General features: G+C 32.1%; 1 protein-coding gene across 6 annotated transcripts in view; it reads right to left on the reverse strand.

Annotated features, from left to right (window-relative positions):
• Positions 1-23121, reverse strand: part of LOC142341662 (putative G-protein coupled receptor No18) — a 111984-nt gene that overhangs the window by 60410 nt on the left and 28453 nt on the right. For all 6 annotated transcript variants that reach the window (XM_075392787.1, XM_075392786.1, XM_075392784.1 and 3 more), the window contains exon 2: positions 153-591. In XM_075392787.1, the coding sequence (XP_075248902.1) occupies positions 153-449 (297 nt within the window). In that variant the 5' untranslated portion in view covers positions 450-591. The remainder of the gene's footprint in view (positions 1-152; positions 592-23121) is intronic.

The raw sequence follows: 23121 nt of genomic DNA on the forward strand, positions 1-23121 counted from the left end.
CATATAACGCAACTAAGTAGTTAGTGAACCCCACCCCAGCCCCCCCCCCCCAAAAAAAAATATCGTAAATATATCATAATTTCGAGGGGTATAATGGCAATGGCCAAAAAGCCCAAAACTTGCACGTGCGTGTTTTGATATACATTACTGACCTGGTATATGATGGCGAGGGGCATGACCAAAACTGATATCAGCAAATCAGCACAGGCAAGAGACACGATAAAGTAATTGGTAAACGAATGCAGTTTCGTCTCCACTCGAACCGCGATCACAACCAACACGTTTCCGATCAAACTGACCAGACACATAAGAGACAGAAAGGACGCCAAAACTATCGCCGAAAGCCATTCGTTCACGTTTTCTTGATAGATCCCCACGCTATCTCCCGGAAAAGTACTCGAGTAATCTGTCGTATTGCTGTCCGTTATTGCGGTCGTTGTTAATGACATTGTATCCCCGTTTTTTTTCGTTCCCAGTAATTGTCGTTCTTTTTTTTCAACAGTATAATGTTGTTTTAATTGTGACCGAATTGCGAATGGGAATCAATTTGAAGCTCTTGTTGACTTTGTTGTTTCTTCTGTTTTAACATTTCTAAATAAAACATAAATACTCAGTAAACAGCTAAAATAGTAAACGCTGATATAAAATTTCAATTGGCACATGTTTGATTTTAACGAAATGCGAGAAATCAGCGCTAAGAGAATGGAAATAAAAACAGAAACAAAAAGGAAATATCTATTGACAAAAAGAAAATACAACTAAAGTGTCTCTTTTTGCAGCTTTTTTTCAACCAATCCGGAAATTTAAATTGTTCAGCTTGAAAACACTTTGAGATCAGGGACAATAAAAACAAATAATTATTGTCAGCTAAGGGAAGCGCTTTTACACACCGCCAAAACCTTACTGTGCTTGAACAAGCAGGCAAAACGGAAGATGGAATTAAAAATTAACGCCCCGCGGCGCAGATTATCAGCTAAAACGAGACATAGTCGACAAAAAGGATACAACAAATACAGCTGAAATTACTATTAGTCTAGGAAGGCATTTTGAAAGGATGATTTTCCGCTTTGAACGTTTCAAGGCACGCCTTTTTGAAATCCTGCGAAGTTCACAATAAACCATTAGTTGCCGCCTTGAACCAAATTAAACACAAACCCACTAATTGTTGAAGCGAAAAAAGCTCTCGATCACGCGCGTTGTTAACGCTATGCTAATCCTTTTTTAAGGTTATACTCGCAATAGCTTGACACAAAAGGTTTCAAAGTGTCAAACAATACTCAAAAATATTAAGAGCAAAGTAATTGTTAAATGTGAAGAAACATATTATATTTGAAAAAGAAAACAGCATAAAACAATAGATCACTCAAATTATACTACGTTGTATTTTAATATTAGTAACAGTTCAGATACTTTCAAGATGAGTCATTTTTCATTAATTACATGATTTGTGAAAATATGAGACAAATTAGCAGAACTGCGAAGCGCTATGCAAAAATTTTTCATTGAAAGCCTTAAGAAATCTTTGAAACAAGATACATAAAAATGGGGAGTTGACCTTAGGTACCAGTTCTTCTTCTTGTATTTCTATCAGTCTCGCATTACGTTGCCAAACGTACAATTTGATTGAGCAAATTTACTGGAAAATTTATTCAACATCCGCAACCAAGTTTTAAAATTAGGTTTATAAAAGCGTCTGTGGGCGAGAGTGACAGCACGAAAAACTAGTTCAAATTCCCTAAAAATTGCAAATATCCGTTACATTTATTCACATTTCTTTTATATTGGCATTTCTGAATAAATTTAACGGAATTTTTTTTACTATTAATTAAATCTTTGTATATATTTGTAACTTTTGTCCTCAATTTTACGGTCACATTTAATCACAACTCAAGTTTTAGACAAAATGTGAACAAATGTGACATTGGAACGTAACTTATGTCCACAATATGCGAAAATTTCTGAAAATGCACGTTTGGCGACATAATGCAAAAATTGGTTCATAGATTGCCTGTAATTGGAGAAGAGTTGATTACAGTACAGTTTTTGTTCTCTAAAATTTTGGAACTTTTTTGGTTACCAAAGTCATTAAATAGAGTAACCGAGTAAAAGAAGAAAGCTGCTGCGATAAGAAAAATACAATGCAGTTAATATCGAGAAAAAATCTATCATACAAAAAAATTGATCCGTAAAGATTTAGATTGTGCCTTAGTTTTCTTCAATAAATGTTTTGTCGGAAAAATTTTAATCATTAAGAACCTGCCCAAAATTGTGAGAAAAAAAACGAAAATCAATTTTCTTTTATATTTAGAAGTAACACTGCGTAACTTTAGACACAGGAGAAGTCAGATTTCATAAAAAAAATTTTTAAATATTGGTTTTAGAAGAACCTTTCAAAAGAAAGCAGAATCAGTTCAGCTAAACATTTCGAACTGTAAATAACACAACCTTCCATTTGCTAGATGGATTGCTCAAGCTAAAAACTGCGCTGGGCTAAAAATTGTTTTTCAACATTACAAAGCAAATTGTGATTATCAAACTCAAGCAAAACACGTTTGAATGGAATCTATAAATCAAACACTTATATTAACGTTTTCACTCCATGGGAACTAATATGGAAACTATTATCAAAGTTCTTGCGTTTCTTGCGTGTAATGGCGAAATGGGTTTTTGTGGTGCTTTTTTTTCCTACTGAGTACTTCATTACCTCTCAGCAATCAACTTAAGGTATCGCTTTAGACCTTCAAAACTATTTAAATGACTATGTAAATAGCTTCCTTCCCTAGCTCCCTTCAGTTAATTCGGTCAAATGTTAAAATTAGCATTGAAAATAAAAATTCGATGATAATTCATTAAGAATTCCAGAATTCCAACCAGATGAAATTGGAGGCCCAGTTGAGAATGCCACAAGAGTAGTGACTATAAAAGATCTTTAAAACCGCTTTTTAATCACATTTTTGTATATTACACAAGTAATATTTTCGACGAATTTTTAATTTTGGAGGAAAAAACAACCAAGGATTGCACTCAGAGGTACTGTCAATGTCTTCCCTCCCCTTTTCATCTACATATTTTGCTGGATAAATTTTATAAACTTCATCCATAAAATTGTTTTTGAAAGAAGTTAAAAAGTTCCAAACTAAGCAAACTAAATTCTCTAATTGATGATCAGAGCAGTCGTTTTGACTATTCCATATGCTCTATCAACATTTTTCAACTAAGCGAGGAAAATGAACATTCTAGTCAAATTACCTGAAGCTGTGAACTTCGTCATGCATTTTTTCATTTCACTTTCGATGGTTTTTCCATTGAGCATTTCTCGGGATATTAGTTTTACTTTGTTATTCAAATAATGGATATCAAGGATTCTTGCACCTGCTATTGAGTTTCATAATTCCTACACGCTAGCGTAGTAACTAAGTAACTATTTCAGTTTTCTTTCATCTGCATGCGCGTACCATTCAAGTTTCAAATTTTAATTTAAATTTATTTGAGTTAATAAAAATGGATTATATTAGTTGTCACCACTAATTTTCATGACTAGAGAGAATGTTTTTTTAAAAAACCAAAAACTTATCATATGCTGTAAGCGTTTACATTTTTAAACATTTCACACTTGAGAAAATTTTTATTCACGGCATACAAGAATATCATCATTTTTGAAAGCCCTTGCATAAAACAATAGAAAAGTTAAATACGCGTGAAAAATCAGTTATTACCAATGAAACAATCATAATTACACTGGCGACTTATTTATAATCAACGCAAAGACCAAAGTTGAACAGAAAATCTTTTCACGTTTACAGACCTCGAAAACGGTTTGCACGTGAACTGAAATGGCAAATAAATGAACTAATAACAAAATTGAAGTCTTTTGTTCAGACGTAAAAGCAGTGTTGTGGAACTAATTTGATAACAGAAATGAAAAGTATGGCAAGGTTTTTGTATGACAGAAATAAAAACTGTTCTGAAATTTCTAACCGAAGCGTAATTTTATCCCTATAGGCCTTTTGTGGGAGCAAATTAATTCTGCAATAACACGAAGATAGTCAAATTCAGACATAACCCCGTCAAAGTAGAGACGATTTGCTAATTTGATTAATGAACAGCCAATAACGAGTTATAACCATATATTATTTCAATAAAATTGTCTATTTCAAACCTGATATTTTGAGGAAAGCATGTTTTGAGAGAATACCTCAAGCTTGTCTAGACTTTTGACTTTGCACGATTTAAATCTATCCATACATTTCAACGGGGAAAATAAAATACGTGGGAATAAGTTTTGTATTTTGTTTTAATGCGAACAAAGTATCACAATAAATTATTTACCGAATTTTGCATTCTAAACTCATAGTTACTATTTTGATTAGGATAAACAAATCGGGGACAAATAATGTCACGAATTCTAACTTACCCTAAGTTACCACCTTTCTCATAAATTCACCCCTTATGAACCCAAAACTTGTTTAGTCTAGCTAGCCCCTTCACGTGGTGTCTCATTAAAGAATTTTGCCCAAACAGTTCGGGCAATTTTGAAGCCGGATTCAAAGAGTTAAGCGTAAATATTGCAAAGATAGAGTGCAAATAGGATTTTCCGGAGAAGAAACAGAAAGGGGGAAAAGTTTGCCGGAAGGGGAATGTTTTGAGATTGTCAGGTAGCTGCACCCATAGGAAAACATTAAAGAAAATGCCCTGAGGGGTAATAAGTCAACACGTGTCAGGAACAAACCCCGAGTTGAAAGAATAAGATCAACTGCCTTCTCTCAAAATAGATATCTCATCAAGGTCAACAAAAATCACTGCAACAATTTCTCGTTCCTAACATTGGAACGTCGAAAAATGTCTGATGTCTATTTGTAGATATGCGGTTGAGAGTTTGATCCAATTGTTTATTATTGCTGTTTAGTTGAAATTATCACCAAAAAACTTTACCAACTTGCAAAATGGCTTTGATTTGCAAAGCTTAAGATTCCAAGTTTTAAAATGCACAACAAGGTAGTTCAGACCAGAAATTAATAAGCAAAGTTCATTAACAGTTCATTAAAGGTGAACAATAAATACAAGGAGGCTCGGCAATGTGCGTTTGCACATAATGTTCCCACCTCGCTCAACACGTTCTTGACTTAATTGCCTTCCAGATGAAGAGGAGATAGAAAACTTTCAAAATTCATATATTGATCAAATATAATTAATGCATCCATTTAAGAATCCTTTATGCTCAAACCGCTATACAAATTAAATAATAACTTATTAGAAGGCCATTGATAAGGGCCATAGAGGAGAGTAAGAGACAAGACGACAAGACAAACAACAAAATCAAATAAAAAACAAGCATTACCAAAAACTCAATGTCTATCTATTTTTTCAAAAATAATAATGAAAAAGTCAAAATAGCATCGGATAGCAACGCAATTTAATCAATTGACTTGCATTTCACCTGAGAAGATACAGGACCAGTTTTTTTTGAATAATTAACAAGCAGAACAAAAACAGACGAAAGCAAAGTTGAAAAATACATTTAAAATTTTTGTGAAAATCATTAGCTATTAATTGAAATCTTTCAATGGCTTCATTTATACTATCATAGAAATTCATTGAGACCTGTTATTATGCAGAATGTCACACGACTATAAAAAGAACAAATACAGTCAAAAATCAAAAAGTCAATTCAATTTTGCGAGGAAACCATGTCGAAGCCAGTTAAAGGATAACATATTCAATGAAAAATTTTAAAAAAGTCAATTTCGCTTTATTTCAATGCCATTACGTGATAGGGATAGTTGACATTCCATTAGGGTGGGAATCGGAAGAGACAGCAAAGGCGAACATCAAACATTGGAAAATGTTCATATTTTTTTTATAAAAAAATAAAAAAAAATTTAAGATCAACACCAAAAGCCATTTTTTATTTGATAAAATAGCAATGAAAACTACTTAGAAATCAATTGAAAAAGTAACTAGTCAGACTAAATAAAAAAATACAAACAACAACAAAGAAAGCAAGTAGAAATGAAAATTTCACAAACACTCTTAAGCAAACTGTGTTGAAGCCAAAAGACGAAACGCGTTTGGTTGCAATTATCATGGGTGTTCAGAGGACTTCACATGCCCGTGAGATTTATTTTTTGATAATTGAGCTTTGATCTGAAATTCTTCTTGTCTGTATTTGTCTTTAACAAAATCAAAAAGCGTTTTTCAAAAAAAGAACACCACCCCGTTGTAATCCAAAAATAATTTGAATTGTAAAATTTCAAAATTAGACGAAAAATGGGTCTTCTTTTTGTTGTTTGTGCAATTAAACAAAAAAATGCTAATTTTTGCCACGATTGCCAATTTGAACAAACTGACAATATATCAAAAACAAATTTAGAATTTTGGGTACCCATTGAAATACAAAATCGAAAAACAATTATGGAACAATTGGAAGCATCAGAGAGGTTCATTGATAGCTAATTAGATACCAAAATAGAAATTTGATCCTTTAGAGCACATAAAAGAGCGTAGGAACATATCAGCCATAAGACTACAAAAAAAGCATCATATATCTCAAAATTTATTAATTCGTTAAAAACTTACGAAAACAGTTTGTTGGAGCAAAAAATAATTTGAACCTTACTGGGAAAAGATAAAATTGATTCATGAGACGTCAATTTAATTTAAATGGAACCTCTTATTAATTGATGCATGTAGTTGGGACAAAAAATTGCAAAAACTAACCTAAAAGGGGCAGACCAGAAAAGATTCCTTTATCATCGCAAAAATCTATCAAAACTGGCTATGGTATCGCTGCGTGGCTGTTAACAAACGTATTCGTTTCACAAAGTGGTAAACGTTTTTTGGCAAGTGCAAATCTTGATAAATAAAAATCAAATGATGCATTTTTATAAGTATCGGTTTGAACTAGCGAGAGACTTCTAGAATGTTAACTCCAAGACAAATTCTTAGGAACCGAGTTAGAAGTAGCCCTGATCTGCGTCAACAAAATTAACTTCACAAAGCATGTATAATTAAAGTTTATAATAGGGTTTTTGATTTAGGAATACACAATAAAACTTCAGGAAATCCGCAAAATTACGAGAATTGGAACAAAACGTTAAAAAATTATTCGGTGGCACTGTTAATTCAGCATAAGGTGACAAATGCAAAATCAAACTGAATTTTTGGGACTGATTTCGGATAAAAAATTAAGGAGGATAATTCAAAAGTTTTCATCATAGTATATCACAATGTTTGAGGGAATGTATTCAATATGAAATTGTACCGCATCGCAGTATGCATTATTGAAAATTTTCAGATTTGAACTTAATCTGGTCGAATGTGGAGTTTGAAGAATGAACAGGTTTTAGAGAGGTCAAATCAGAAATTTTTTTTTTATAAAAAAAATTCTTTCCTAAATAAACGAAAAGCAACTTTTTTAACTATCCAATTTGCGCAATTTTTAGGAAAATTTTGTAACCTTTTGAAAAAATTCCCTATCACTGTTTTTATCCTAATTGCAATAGTTTTTGAAGTAACCGTGCGACTCTATCAATAAATTTTAAAGGGTTGACTGAGGGTTCGGTCAGAATTCTTAGAAAAAGTATCTTTTAGACGCAGTAAAACAAACGTTTGTAAAGCATAAAAATTGAGAGCAACCTGTGAAATTAACCAACCATGGTTACAACCATTTTGGTAGTCTATTTTACGGAGACAAGTTGTTCAATTGAATAAGTTGTTTTTGATCACATTCCATCCTGAAGCATAGCATCTGTCCTTAAATTTTTCCTTAGCATCAGATTCTAATCAACCTCGAATTTAACTTTTGATTAGTGAGGGGGTGTTTAGGCAATGAGTAACCAGTTATATAAGTTGATTGTGAAAAAAACTTTTGTAAAAACGAACTCGATAATAAGTAACTGTATTGGATGATTAGCTTTGTTGGCCGCAGGATCGCTCCTCATATTTTTGAAATCCTTTTTGGTTAAGATGACAATCCTAAAATAAATTTTCAGCAGGAAATCAACAAATGTCTATCAGTTTGTTTTTATTTTTGATAGCAGTACTGTGTGCGAAAAAATCAAGCATCAAAAAATCTGTTTTTTGGTACGAGAGTTTGAGCACGAGGGAATTTTACCATCATTGAAATTGAGCAGATTTCCAAAGAACAACAAAACTGATGCATTATAACTGTTGATAAAAAAGCAGTCAGAGGAGGAGTGGTAGTTTCAATTCTGTAAGTTTTTAGTCAATTGTCGTTTATGATAATAAATTATTCTATCCCTTTTGACCGTGTTTGGCGTTGCTGTCATTGACGGCTAGTTAATAGGGCGTTTCCGAGTTGCGTATTGCTGCCATTTTGTTTGATACGCATTAGATACACTTACTTAAATGGCCATACGAGGAAAAAAATGCTTGCTCATGCTTATAGAGAACTCAAAAAATAGAAATCATATCTAGTTCAGAAAACAAGAGAAACCAACCGAAAAGAATATTTTCATCAGCTAAAAAAGAAATGCTGTTTATTAATACTTAATCTCGAGGAAATTTTATCTTCCGGAACACATGCATTGGCCAAAATTCTTCTGATTATGTTTTAGCCGCGTTTGTTTTTCTCCCATGAATTATTTTCTCATTTTCTTTTTAAAATCTGGCATCCAACATAATCTCCATAATCTCTACTAAAAAAAACATTGTTAGTTCCTTTGAGTATGAACTGTAAAATACAGAACATAGTTTAAAGGCAATGTAGTGTTAAGAAGTATAAATGAAACAAACGTCACATATTGTGAAAGTTTAAAATTGTATTAAATTTACAATGTGCTAAAATATCGACAAATTAAAAGAGATGAATTATAATTGAGAAAAATTTTAAAAAATGCTACTCCTCCAATTAACATTTCATAGAAGACTAAAAGACGCCCTAAAACTAAATCAAATTAAGATTGAACTTGAAAGATTTGAGATTAGAATTCAATTCAGATACCGTTGCGTCTTTTAGAAACTCATTCCAGAAATGATTTTTTATTGTAGTTTTGAGAGTCCGCTTTTTAGGGATATTCCGCCTCAAGGTGAGAGGCAAATCGTTATACCAGTCAATTGCTTTTTTGAAAAACGGTTTTGCTTTATATATGTTTTTTGGTTTGCTCCAAATGACAGCTTGTTTGTACGGTCATTCACTTTAGCAGTTAGGGTGGCTAACTTGTGTTCATCGAAAGCTGATAGATCTGCTTTTAGAAGCTTTATAAAATATATAATAACCCGATACTTTATGAGGTATTCTACTGGTAAGATTTTGTGTTTGATCTTGAGATCAGTGCTCCTGTCAAATTTGGTTCTATTGAAACATGCCTTTATTCCCCAGTTCAATTGTTTATTTAGAAAAACTCGAAGTGATTTTTTAAGACCTGAGAACAGAACAATTGGGTAATGCAGATGACTTAAAACAAGAGCGTTCAGTGAAGCAGATCTAGTTTTTTCAGGAAATATATATTTTGATGGAGTAATTGACCTTTATGCCAACAGACATTTTTTTTAGTTCATTTTTTATTTCTTCATCGAAAGAAAAATTACAGTCAATATGAACTCTCAAGTATTTCACAACTTTTTTCTCGAGAACTGTACATCCGTTAACAACTATTTCTTCGATTTTGTTTCTTTTAGGGGCTCCAGAAATAATGAATTCGGTTTTGTTTTCATTTACATTTAACTCATTTTTCCTGAAAAAGAGAATGAGTTTAGCAATACTTTTTTCAAGATGTAACTTTGATTCAGAAATTTTTCTTCTACTGCAAAAGATAAAAGTATCATCAGCGTACTGGATTATATTAGAATTCACATCAGTATCATCTTTCATATCATTTACATATATGTTGAAAAGCAGTGGCCCTAGCAGAGTACCTTTTGGTACTCCACGGTTAAGTGCTATCCAATTTGATTCATACTTCGAGAATTTGACTTTTTGCACACGGTTTTCTTGATAAGATTTTAGAATTGTATTTGCTTGTGCACTAAAACCTAAAAATTTAGTTTTTTGCAGAAGAGTAGGATGTGATATCGAATCAAAAGCTTTAGATAGGTCTAAAAAAGCTCCTGTGACGATGTTTTTTTTTATTGAGATCATAACTGATTTTTTCAGTGCAATATAAAAGAGCATCTGTAGTTGACACTTTTTTTCTGTCTCCAAACTGTGTTGTTTCAAGCAACTTATTCTTCTCTAAATAAGCTAATATTTGATCTCGAAGAAGGATTTTGAAAATTGTAGCTAGAGCTCCAGTAAGCAAAATTGGTCGATAATTTATCGGATCTTCAGGATCATCTTTCTTGAAAAGAGGCAACACGTGGGCACGCTTAAGGTGGTCAGGAAAGCGTTGTTCAGTTAAGAATTGGTTAAACAAAAAACAGAGAGGTTCGGCTATGTGTTCTCTTGCATCTTTTAAAGCCCAAGCTGGAATGAGTGATGGACCCAACGGTTTTTTAACATTGAAATTGTTGAGTATATCAAATATCTCTTTGGTTGTCGTGTACCTGAATATAAATTTGTTACTGTGGTGTGCTGGATTATTACAAAATTGATATTGTTCTTTTTTACCAAAATATTCACCTAACGCTGAAAATTTATAGTTGAGAAGATTGGCAATACCATTTCCATTGGTCAAAACCGTTCCAAAACTGTTTTTGAGTCTTGGTATTTCTGTCTGTGTTTTTTCACAGTTTCTGATTTCGTTGATAAAATTCCACCTTTCTCTTGCACTTTTTAAGTTTTGAAACACATCTAGCAGATGTTTTTCTTTTTCCTGCTTCAAAACATTTTTGTTGTTATTATTTGATGTCTTTGCAAATTTTTTTACTGTGTTTTCTGATATCCATTGTTGATGTAGCGTTAGTTTAGGCTTGTCATGGCGTATGAAGACGGTCTTTTATGGAGCATGCTTTTTAAGTACCGTTTCCAATGACGAGCAAAATTTTTTATGCATGATTTCAGGATTTTCTGATAAATAAATTGATCTCCAATTTATCTTTCCAACATCTAGGGAAAAAGCATTTTTATAGTAGTTTGTTTTATCAAACACAATTTTTTTAATAGCTTCTTTTTTATTTTTAACGCTTTCACCAATTAAAGTAAGCGTGGCTGTGTGATCACTTTTTAGAATCGAGTCTAGTGTCTGGGAAATAAAAAAGTTTTCGCATATAACATAGTCTATTAGCCACTTCGTTCTTGATGTTTGTCTTGTTGATAAGTTTTATTTGAATTCAGTAAACCGTACGGCAAGATCAGAGTTTCTAGGAGATTTCTTTCATTGCAATTAAAGTAATTAAGGTTGTAGTCACCTAGTAGAAAAATTTTTTTATTTTCAGTCGCTGCTCTATCTAAACCCAGGGCAAAAAAATTATTAGTTGTTTTTTTGGACAGTAAGCCAAATTTATCAACGCGGGCTTTTTTTTATTATTTCACATTCTACCCAAACACTTTCAAAATGGTCTTTTGACATTGTCTCTAGATCATTTCGTCCTTTTGGATGAAATTTTTTCGGAACGATCAAAAGAATACCACCGCCTTTATTTTTCTCGCGAAGATCAGTACGTCGGTTGCATCTGAAGGACACTAGTATTCTGAGTGTATCGACGAAAACGGAATATCGTTAACTGATTTCAACCACGTTTCTGAGAAGCCCGAAATACAATTGTCACCTAGGTCAGATAGAAAATTATTAAAGAGCAACCTTTGTCCAAGCACGCTTTGACAATTTTGATGTAGAAACTTTACTTGATCGTTTTATTTTTTCATTAAGGTGGTAAACTGCGTGTAATTGAGAGGTGGCTCTGGGTTTAATTCTACGTCACCTGACAAGAACAAAAGAAATCTAATGACAACCAAGGAGTAAAGAAAATTCCTTAACAGGCAGGTAAAAATGATCTTCTTTTTTGGATACGCTTTATTATTAGACATGCACGATGACATCCTCTCACTCTCAGGATTTATTGGTGTAGTAGTGAAGACCCAGTTCCTTTTTGATGTGATTACACACAAAATAAGAAGCAGAATAAAGTGGAACTGAAGCTTCATTTTGAAACAATAAAAATAAAAGAAGACAAATGAAACTAAGAATATTCAGCAAAACAATTATCTCGACTAGTATTGAGCTCTCATATAATTGTAACTCTGTCACGAATGGTTGCGGTATTTTGGGTATTGGTTTGGATTACTTTGGTTGTTATTCAGAGCTATTAAATTATTGGATGTGGGAAGCAATTGAGAAAGCACACAATTTTTTAAAAAAGGGACACCTTGTTTGTAATGGAAATGCAAATCATCATAATACAAACTATCATAGCTTGGCATGGCTTTCATGAGGTTGTACACATTTGCAACTTTATAATTTTCATCACCTCCTAATGCATTTATTTTGTCATTAAAAAGTTTAAAGCGCTCATTAATATGTTCGTTTTTTGGCAGATTACGAATTGGTGGCACTTGCATTAGTACAATATTCTCAGGAGATAGCGTGTTTCTTGTTAAATTAACAAAATCTGCATATTTCTCAAACAACTCGTCAATGTTTTTTTGTTTTTGTTTCAGAATTGAATTCGTCCTGTCCTGAATGAGAAGTGTTTTGATCACTGTTTTGGGCAATTGTTTAACAACTTCAATTTTTTCTTTTTTTTTCACAGGTTGTTGAGCCTAGATAATTATGTACGCAGATATCTTCTGGTATAGTACTATCCCCGACCAAATTTTTCACCAGACTGCTTCCAATAACAAGGTTTTGTGTTTTTGTGGGAACCTTTTTTTGGCTCAAAACGTCTTACACGAACCTCTTGAATGATGGGGGGGGGGGGTTATATTGGTTCAAGATTTTACCTGATTCCTTTGGATCGTCATTTGACTGCTTTTTTAGCAAAAATTGACTTGCTGAAATAACAAACTCTTTGATAATTGAGTCTTTTTCTTCAATTTTTTTAAACAAGTCTACATAAATTCGGTACAGTTCGTTTTTATTATGCGAATTGAACTCCTCTTGGTTCATCATGTTGATAATTAAGATCTATTAAAGTTGTTAAAAGTATCAGATAAAAGTTATAAGAATTAAGAACGAGATAAAGAAAAGCTAAAATTCTGTTTCAATTTGTCTTTTTTCTTCTTTAAGAACACATGAATAAAGCAAGGTCAACTGTTCGAAACGAGAGATTGCGCTTTTGTGAACGAGAGATTGCGCTTTTGTGAACGAGAGATTGCGCTTTTGTGACGAGAGATTGCGCTTTTGTGCATTGGCCAAAATTTTTCTGATTATGTTTTAGCCGCGTTTGTTTTTCTATCCATGAATTATTTTCTCATTTTCTTTTAAAAATCTGGCATCCAACATAATCTCCATAATCTCTACTAAAAAAACATTGTTAGTTCCTTTGAGTATGAACTGTAAAATACAGAACATAGTTTAAAGGCAATGTAGTGTTAAGAAGTATAAATGAAACAAACGTCACATATTGTGAAAGTTTAAAATTGTATTAAATTTACAATGTGCTAAAATATCGACAAATTAAAAGAGATGAATTATAATTGAGAAAATTTTCAAAAATGCTACTCCTCCAATTAACATTTCATAGAAGACTAAAAGACGCCCTAAAACTAAATCAAATTAAGATTGAACTTGAAAGATTTGAGATTAGAATTCAATTCAGAAACCGTTGGGTCTTTTGGACGTTATTTGCATACTTGTTTTGGTTAGATACTGAACTGCAACTGCTTAATATATCAAAACCTCAGCAAATCAGTGGCTTTTATATTGTGTTTGTTTCTATTAACCTAATGTTCTCAGCTGTAAGTACTACTAATCAATTCGAACCTAATGAATAAGAGTTTACGAACATCCATTCTCTTAAATATCTTTTGCTCCAACTCTGCAGTCAGTTTGCTCATTAAAGATCTGTTTCAAATATCGGTTACTATAACTGTAGTCTCCAGAGCATGTACAATTCAAAAGATTACAATGCTTATTAAACCGTGAAGTACTGCTCCCCATTTTAGATAAACAAAAAACAAAATACGTTTTAGGTCATTTTGTCAAATTCGATAGAAGCGCTGTATCTAGGCATTGTTTTATCCTTGGGGATAAATATCTATCACAATATACTATCTGGACAGCTTTAACTCCTCAAACACCTAATCCAAATATTTTAAGTTGACCACCAACTTTTGAATCTCTCAGGGAGCTCATAGCTCAGGGGGCGTAGCAGACTAAATTTTATCAACTTGTCACACACGATAAAACTCGCGATTCCAGAATACAGGAGCGGCCTATAATCAAGTTTGGGGTAAATTTATACCATGAAGTTTTTATAGAATATAGCAGAACATTAGTGGTTCCTGCTGCCAGCGTGCTTGCATGTGTGAATTTACAATTTTTTCCCTAAAGATGTAATTAACTAATATTTCGTGTAATCAAATTTGAGTGAGGAAAAAGACATTAGAATGGAAAATATTGAAAACAGCCTTATTAAGCTCATGTAAATTGGTCACCGAAGCTGCTAAAAAGTTGAGATTTTTTAAGTCATGTGATCGACATTTTTATGCCACCAACTGAAATTTATGCTTACATTTTTGATCTCACACGCACAGACCACTGCCAGTACGTACACTTCTGTTATGTAAAATTTAGGATAAAAAATCGTTATTGAGAGTAAATTTATCGCAACTATGAATCTGCAGCGATGCATTCTTTTTTTACCGCCTGCGGACTTTTTAACTGAAGAAACCGAACGCAACTACTCTTCATTATCACGTGGACAGGTGATATGGGGGAAAGTGGCGGGAGTTTGTACCCACGGGGTGCAGATTATCCATAATTGTTGGCGGCCGCTGTCAAATTCAGGATAAAAAGGAAATTAACCCTATGAAGGAATTCTGTGTTCAAGGTGAAAAGTTAGTTTTAAAGCCACTGTTGCTTCGAAGTAACACATATTGATGCACGTATTTGAAACTGAAGAGCAAAGGAAAAAATCAACTTTAACTTTCTCTTTATAGTTCGGTTGGTTCAATTTTTCGACTTTTTTCAAAGTTGGCTGTTTCCCACAGAGCGAGGAAACGAGTAAAAATCATGAACACAGAATTGTCACGAAACTTGAACAATATGCGCGGAAAGACAAAAATTGACAAAAATTTGACAATGATTTTGAAAGATTATCTAAAAATGGTTTCTGGATGAATTGAACAAAACTGAATACTTTCAATATAAAATAAATAAATCTAATGGATACTAGGAACTGTCACAAATTGCGATGAGGACCTTTATTTGTGTTGCAGGATATTTATCAAATTTTAAACAGCATTGAAATACTTGCGAGGCAGTTTTTTTTTCTGAGCGCACTTATCACTTCTTTTTTTTCTACGCATCAAACAGAAACAGTGAGCCATCATTTCATTATTTAAGAAAATATTTAAGAAAATTAAGTTATTTAGGGTTTAGGAACTTTCTGCTGCACTGAATTTTTTGTGTATCAATTTTAACCAATCGATATAATTTCGATAAAATTCAATTCTTGTCATTGAGAAAACTATTTGAGAGCCGAGTCGATCGTTTTAGAGACCTTTTAATATTTCTGTCTCCCGAAAAAAAAATTTGAGGTTTAAAATTTTCTATTTTTGCATTTTCGACCATTTCGAGCTCCGTCTCCGCTTGTGTGCTAAAAAAATTTTTTTTAAAGAATATTAAGAAACAAGTATCTTGTGAAGTTTCTAACGGTAGTTAGTTGATTATCAAGCAGAGTCAAAAGAAAGAGACTGATTGTGGCAGGCTAAAAAACAAAATTTGACTTCAAAATTTGTTTTAAAAAATTTTCAAGGTTTTCTTGCTCATTTTTGTTTAAATATTGCTTCATCAGGTAAAGCGTTTACAGTTTCCATCAAATTGTGTCACGATTACGTAAAACTCTGATGCTTCCCAAATAAGTTGAAATCAAAGCATTTTCAATTGCTTTAAACGGACGAAATTGACGAACATTTGACTTTTGTTTGGACACCATTTCCAAAAACCATTATTGAACATGTGAGTATTGACCGTAATTATTGTTCTCTTCGATGCCTTTTGACTAGGCTCACAAACGACGGTTCTTATCAATTTCTGTCAAAAAGTAGCTAAAAATCTCTAAGCGTATGAATCGAATACTAATGATAAGAACCGTTATTAGTAACTAATAACTGATTTGCCTTCATAAACTAAAAGTGATTGTTAAACGTAATTGTTACTTTTTTTATGTCACGTAGCTTTAAATTAAAATTGATAGTTCTTATCACCTTCAAAAATTTTTGTGCAATTATTCCAAAAACAATAACCAAGAAAAATAAATTACACATTGTTATTGGATTTGAAGACCCTGACACTACTCATTTTTCTAAAAGAAGAGTAAAATAGCGCCTCAATTCTTCTTTAAATTTCTTCTACCGGTGCTTTTTTATTTCAAAAATGCAGTGAAAAGTACTTTGTTAACAGTCATATTCTTTTCCAATGATGTGAACAATAGCCACGTCTCGATGTTTTTTGATCTTTTGAACTATTTATAGGACTCTGCCTGCTTTGTTTTTCATTTTGTCAGACAAAATTTTCCCTCCTCGCCTACTTTCGACATTTTTTCAACATTGTGAAAGACGTCTATGCCGTTTCTAAGCAAACGAGTATCATATTAATTTACGGAGTCAGCATATAAAGGTTATGGGTTGAATTAAAAAATTTTCAATGTCAAAAAAGGAAATCCATAATTGAACACGATGAACAAACGAACAGTCTTAGTTACCATGTTTGATGCCAACAGTTATGCATGTTGGTCATATATCTTTTCTTTTGACCGCATAAAGCGTGAATCGAGTCAATAGAACTCGTAATTTTGTGTTATGTTATTTCAGTACTGATCTGGGCCAGGAGAATCAAATACAAATAAATTCTGGGAATCTACCAAGCACGTTTTCTTTGAATTTAATTTGCCGATAAATTTTTTGAATATTTTTTGCCCATGAAACTGAGAAGGCGGAAACTTAGTTTTCCAAACAAGTATTATTGGCTGTTGTCCTTCAAAAGCAAAATTAGTTTCTTTAAACATCTCTAAGATTGAGAATTTTTTTCATTTTTTTTTAAACATGAATAAAACTCAATTTGTTCCTTTTGAAGTTTTTATGACATATTTTGATCACGTTCACAAATCTTTACGTTTTGTGCAGTTTTTGGTTGAGGAAACTGATAACAAATCATTTTCTGCAATGGTTTTTATGACGGTGGATTGAATAAATTTTTCTGAAGTATACAACCCAACTTATCAAAAATATTCATGGTACTTGTCTGCTCTCTACACCCCCTCGTTACTTTATAACTTTCTCTAGACAATATGGTTAATTGATAGGTTGAAATCATTTCTGCGCAAAGCACTGGAGATCATATTATTCCTTGTTCCCATAAGTCATGAGAAAAACTTTGAGCCGAAAAATTGTCGATGAACTGCCATTAGGTGTTTTATTACCATGAAATTGGAGAATTTCACTCTGCAAAATAACATGAGAAAAACAATCAAATTTTAGCAAGTTTTTTCTCAGCTTGTTTGGTTTTAAGATTTTTTTCTCATAGGGCCAGGTTTCAGCGAAACAAAAAAATTTTCTAATTATTTAAAACTCAAACAATATTTTTTTCTGAAAACTTTGCTTTCATTTGTTTGGGTGCTTTTACATGAAGGGTCGACTCCTATAATTTGTAATTTTTAATTGCATTTTTTAAATTTCCATTTAAAGTAAAATTCCATATGCAATGCTTGCATTTGAATACCGGAATATCCATTATTTTCAAAATCTACGTTTTCTAAGCTTTGCGAGTACTTCTAGTTTCAATTATTCGAAGCTGGTATTAACATATCAATTAATGCTCATTACAAAAAAGGTGGGTTGGTGCTAAGTTTATTTTTGAAAGCTGAGTTCAATTTTTTTTGATGATTTTTGAGGCCAGTTGAATATCAATGTTTGGTTTGTGATTTTGGTATTACCAATACCATTAATATTAAAAAAAGGAAAGCAAGGAAAAAAGAGTTTTCACCAACTTCTTTCAAAAAAGCGTGAGCAAAGGTTTTCGAAGAATCATTTTTTATTGAATATCATCAATTCGATTTTTATTTCCATTAATTGCATTTGATCTTCTGTATAGTTTTTCCACGATGTGTGTTGTAATGTTAATTATCTTCAGTGATTTTAAGTCCATACGGAATATTCAGTTTTTTTTGTGACCATTAATTGTTTGCAGACTAAGTACTAGCTAAGATAAAACATTTCATTCTGTTTAAACCTTTCAATATGAAGGGCCTAATTTTAACAAGGTTTTGACGCCTTTTCGACTCTCATACTATTAGCTGGATTCTGAATTTCACCAGCTTTTGATTTTCATTAATCTGTCTCTGTATTGCCTTATTGGTTGATATAATGTGTTCTTTCAATTATCCTCAGGTTAAGCTGGCTATGTATCCGTATAAACTCAACAATGCTTGTGAATTTCATGCTACTTGATTTCGTGAATTGTGACTCGCAATTTGAAGTTTATCTTCACTTTTTCTTCCGTTTGTCACCTTTCTCCCTAGTGGTATTTATGAAAGACTGTGTACAATTTTTTTTGTAAAATATTTCATTGTTGCTACAGATTTCAATGCTTACTTAACTGTCCAAATGACTTTGACACAATCCTCATTCTCAGAAAAAACTAGTGGAGTTTTTTCCTGCCCTTGTTTATCATTTTTCAAAATTACAAGTAGCCTTTGTTTTCTAGAGACACTTCACTTGAAGTAGTGTTTTTGATGAGAGTGGTTTTTTTATTACCATGGATAGTCACCCCTTCATTTAATTTTTTGGATGGTTTTTTATGATGTTATAGGTTGATGCAACAATAGAGTACATCACAACCTATCTAACCAATTTCATACGATTTATTCAAAAAGGGTTTAATTAAAAAGCAACAACCTGAATTTAACTGATTAATAGAATAACTACCAGCTAGAGAACAAACGTATGTGTTTCTTAGCAACCAGAAAAAGGAAAAACACCAACTGACTATCCAGATCTTTTTGAGGTAAACAGTATAGATGAGCTACAAAAACATGTGTTATAAGTATGATTGTATAACAATTATCAGATAATGATAGACATGGTCACCTATTAAAGTGCAATGAATCGCGAATGTCATTTTACATTTCTATGACCTCAGGCTACTCATGCTATCCATATAACAGTTTGTAAAAATTTCGTTAAAATTTTTTGTCTTTTCTTATTTATTTCTCATAATAAAAACTCTTTTCTATAGGATTTCGCCTCTTTAAAATTGCAGCCAATTTTCTGTCGCATAAGTTAAAAAGAGCCTCCTGGGTTGAGATGTAAACTATAAAAACTGCTTAAAATGTAAGAATTGCGGTTTTTAGCGGCGATTTTCTTTAGCAGTTTCTCTTGATAGCGCCGAAAGATGTTTTCTTTGACGTAGAAGCGGTGAAAACTAAAAACTCGCCGCAAAAATTGCAAATCTTACAAAAATCCATTCCTTTCAACGCATCTGCAGATAAAAGATGCTGGAGATTTGCGGTACAAAAATTTATTTTCACCGGTTGTAATTCCTACCGTACCTTTCCGACAAAACTTCGACCTGGGCTAATAAAAACTAATTTGAAACAGCTGGATCAAGTTAATGATATTTTGTTGGAATTTATTATCTATTAAAACCAGTCAAAATTTTCCGAAACGTTTCAAAGACAATTATTTTTAACAGAGTAGACTCCTTTAACATTTTTTTGTCTCAGTAAAACAGCACTCCGAACATTTCCCCATACAAAATTCCATGAAACTCTCAAAAAGAAGCGAAAGATTTCCAGAAGGGGAAGCAATAAAAGAATTTAAGTAGAAAAATTATCATTGAAAATGAATAGTTTCTGAGAAATGCTAGTTATTGAAACCTGATTTCCCCTAATCTTGGGACTACCACGCTGGTTGTAACTGAAATTATTGCGATAATATATACAGACACACACACACACACACACACACACACACACACACACACATATATATATTTATATATATATATATACATATATATATATATACATATATATATATATATATAAATGTATTTATATACACATATATATATATATATATATATATATATATATATATATATATATATATATATGTGTGTGTGTGTGTATGTGTGTATATTATCGCAATAATTTTAGTTACAACCAGCGTGGTAGTCTTCAGGTTAGGGGAAATCAGGTTTCAATAATTGGCATTTCTCAGAAACTATTCATCTTCAATGAGAATTTTTCTACTTAAATTCTTATATTGCTTCCCCTTCTGAAATATCTTTCGCTTCTTTTTGAGATTATCATGGAATTTTGTATGGGGAAATGTTCGGAGTGCTGTTTTACTGAGACAAAAAAAATGTTCAAGGAGTCTACTCTGTTAAAAATAATTGTCTTTATATAAAATTGTTCCGAACCCTAATGAGTGGGAGGAACTTAATACTCCACTGTTTTTTTTTGTTAAATTTGTCGGAAGTAAACAACCAAAAACAACTAACACAACCTTTGTTAACAACAAAGGGGGCTACTCGTACTTCCAGTTCCATTGAGAGTATTTTGGAATTCAATTTTTGGCGTTCTTTGCTAACTTTGCTCTATGATTATCAAAAACAAAGCATCTTCTTTGATCTTTAACTAACAAAACACCTAGATCTATAATTTTCGAAAAAAATGAGTATTCCTAATGGACGAATAGCAGTAGCAAGGTTGGTTTTGGTCCAATCATAGACTCTTAGAATACAAAAATAATTCGGATTGCTATAAGTCGGTCTTTTAATTAAAAAAAATATTGATCTTTTTTATGTTAATTAAACTTTATTATGTTAATTTAAAATAACACTTCAAATCAAAGCTCAGTGTCAATAACCCCAACTGAATTCATAAGCAGCTCCCAAATGAAGTATCTAGTCTCCTTACTGGAAAAGTTTTGGTCGATTTGACTTTTAAAATTGTTTGATTTATAAATAAACAACAGCTTATTGAACTTTGCCACTATTTTATTCTTAATTTAGTCTTCCTGTAACGCAATGTCAGCGAAGAAAGAATGCTTTTTCTTCCTTTTTTTCTACTGAATGAAAGTTTATACTTTTTGAGCGTTAAGTTATGGTTTTCTTGCCTAGATACAAATAGATTTCACATTTTAAAAAAATTTTTTTAGGCATTGGCCTATTTTTCAGATTTTTTCTTGTTTTGTCACATTTTCACAATATTGAAAGTTCAAAAACTACCTTATTGGCATTAAAAAAAGAAAAAAATCGAAATTCTAAAAATCTTTAAAGGCATAAGGCAAGGATTATGGTTTTAACGGCTTCGACACCCCTTACCCGAAGAATTAATATGAACTTTTGAAATTTGTAAAAAACTGTTATTTTTATTTTGTTTTTTTTTAGTCGCATGAAATTACCTGGACTTTGACAGGTCTCATTTGTTTGTTTTTGAGGAAAAAAGAACCTGTATTCTGATATGAGTAGATAGCTGATGGCTTTTTTTCATGACTTTGAAAACATTTATTTTCAAAAATAAAAAAAATAATTTTTCATTTTTTCTTCTTTTTATATGTTTGATGCCTGGTCTCGTTTTTTAACGGTCATATGTGACATTATTGTCGTTTCGTCAAAGGAAGATGTTAGTGTGCAAAATCTAATGTTTGAAAAGAGTTTGTTGAGATTTTACTGGCTCTGAGACAAGTTTTTCGCACAAAAAAGTTATTTTTGATTTTTGTCGAACTTTGACAACCTTTTTGTAGACGAAAGATAGATTCTGAAATTATAAAGGTCTAAAGGGCTTATTTTGGACGAATAAAGGAATCTGTTAAATAATTAATTTTGTAGCTTATGACTTTTACGACTTTGAAAATAATTGTTTTCCAAAAATAGAAATGTATCACTTAGTTTGCCCTTTTTCTCTTTTCCTCCTGGTTCTAGTGAATAAAAAATTTAATCTTTTTTGAGCTTTAAATTATAGTTTTCTGGTTTGATACTACTAGATTTCAATTTTTATTTATTTTTTTTGGCGTTGGCCCATTTTTTTACGTTTTTCTCTCGTTTTTGTTTTGTCACGTTATGAATTTATTGAAAGTTCATATATCACAAAATTGGCATTTAAAATTAGGCATAATTGAACATATGAAAATCTTTAACGGCAGGGATATGTGTTTTAACGGCTTCCACACCCCTTTCTCGAAGACTTTAATTGAATGTTGTACATTTGTCTTTAACTGTCGTTTTTAATTCGTATTTTTTTTCTTAGTCGTTTGAAAATTCCTGGATTTTGATTGTTGTCATTGGCTTTCAAAAGAACAAAAAAGAGCCCATTTTCTGATTTGAGTGCGTAGCCGATGGCTTTCATGACTTTGAAACGAAATGTTTTCAAAAATAAGCAAATTTTTTTAAATTTTTGTTCTTTAGATTTTCTTTTTTATATTTTGGTTATTTAGTCTCGCTTATTACAGGTCCCATATGACATTATTGTTGACGCAAGAAGATGCAAGTAAAAAAGTCTAATGTTTTAAGGATTTCGTAACTTGTTTAATGGCTTCGGCACAGGTTTTTCTCGAAAAAAAAATAAACTAATTTCTGAACTTTGTCTAAAGTTGAGGCTGATTTTGTACACGTAAAGCACATTCTGAAAAATTACAGGTCTCGTGCGCTTCTTGTGGACGAATAAACAAACCTATTTAAATTTTTTTTTTTGTAGCTAATGGCTTTAATGACTTTGAAAAAAATTGTTTTCGAAAAATACAAAAAGGTACGTAATTTTGCCCTTTGTCCTCTCTACTTTTGTCTACTTATTACTTGCTCTGATTAAAGAAAGCTGGCATACCAAATTAGTGACGGGCGAAGAAGGCTCAATCGAACTTATTTTAAGGGGCAAAATATGCTTTTACGACGTCCGCAGCGTTTTCTATCAAGTTTTAAATGAATTTTTGTTTGTCTTCTCTATTTGTTGTTCTTTTTGTAATCGCATAAAAAATTGAGTGAAGACAGGTCCCAATGCCCTCCAGTAGGGGCGTATGTGACGAGAAACATTTTGGATGTTTTGAACTTCTATCAAATT

This window comes from Convolutriloba macropyga, chromosome 6 (assembly GCF_964194025.1).
Source record: "Convolutriloba macropyga chromosome 6, txConMacr16.3, whole genome shotgun sequence".
Classification (NCBI taxonomy): Eukaryota; Metazoa; Xenacoelomorpha; order Acoela; family Convolutidae; genus Convolutriloba; species Convolutriloba macropyga.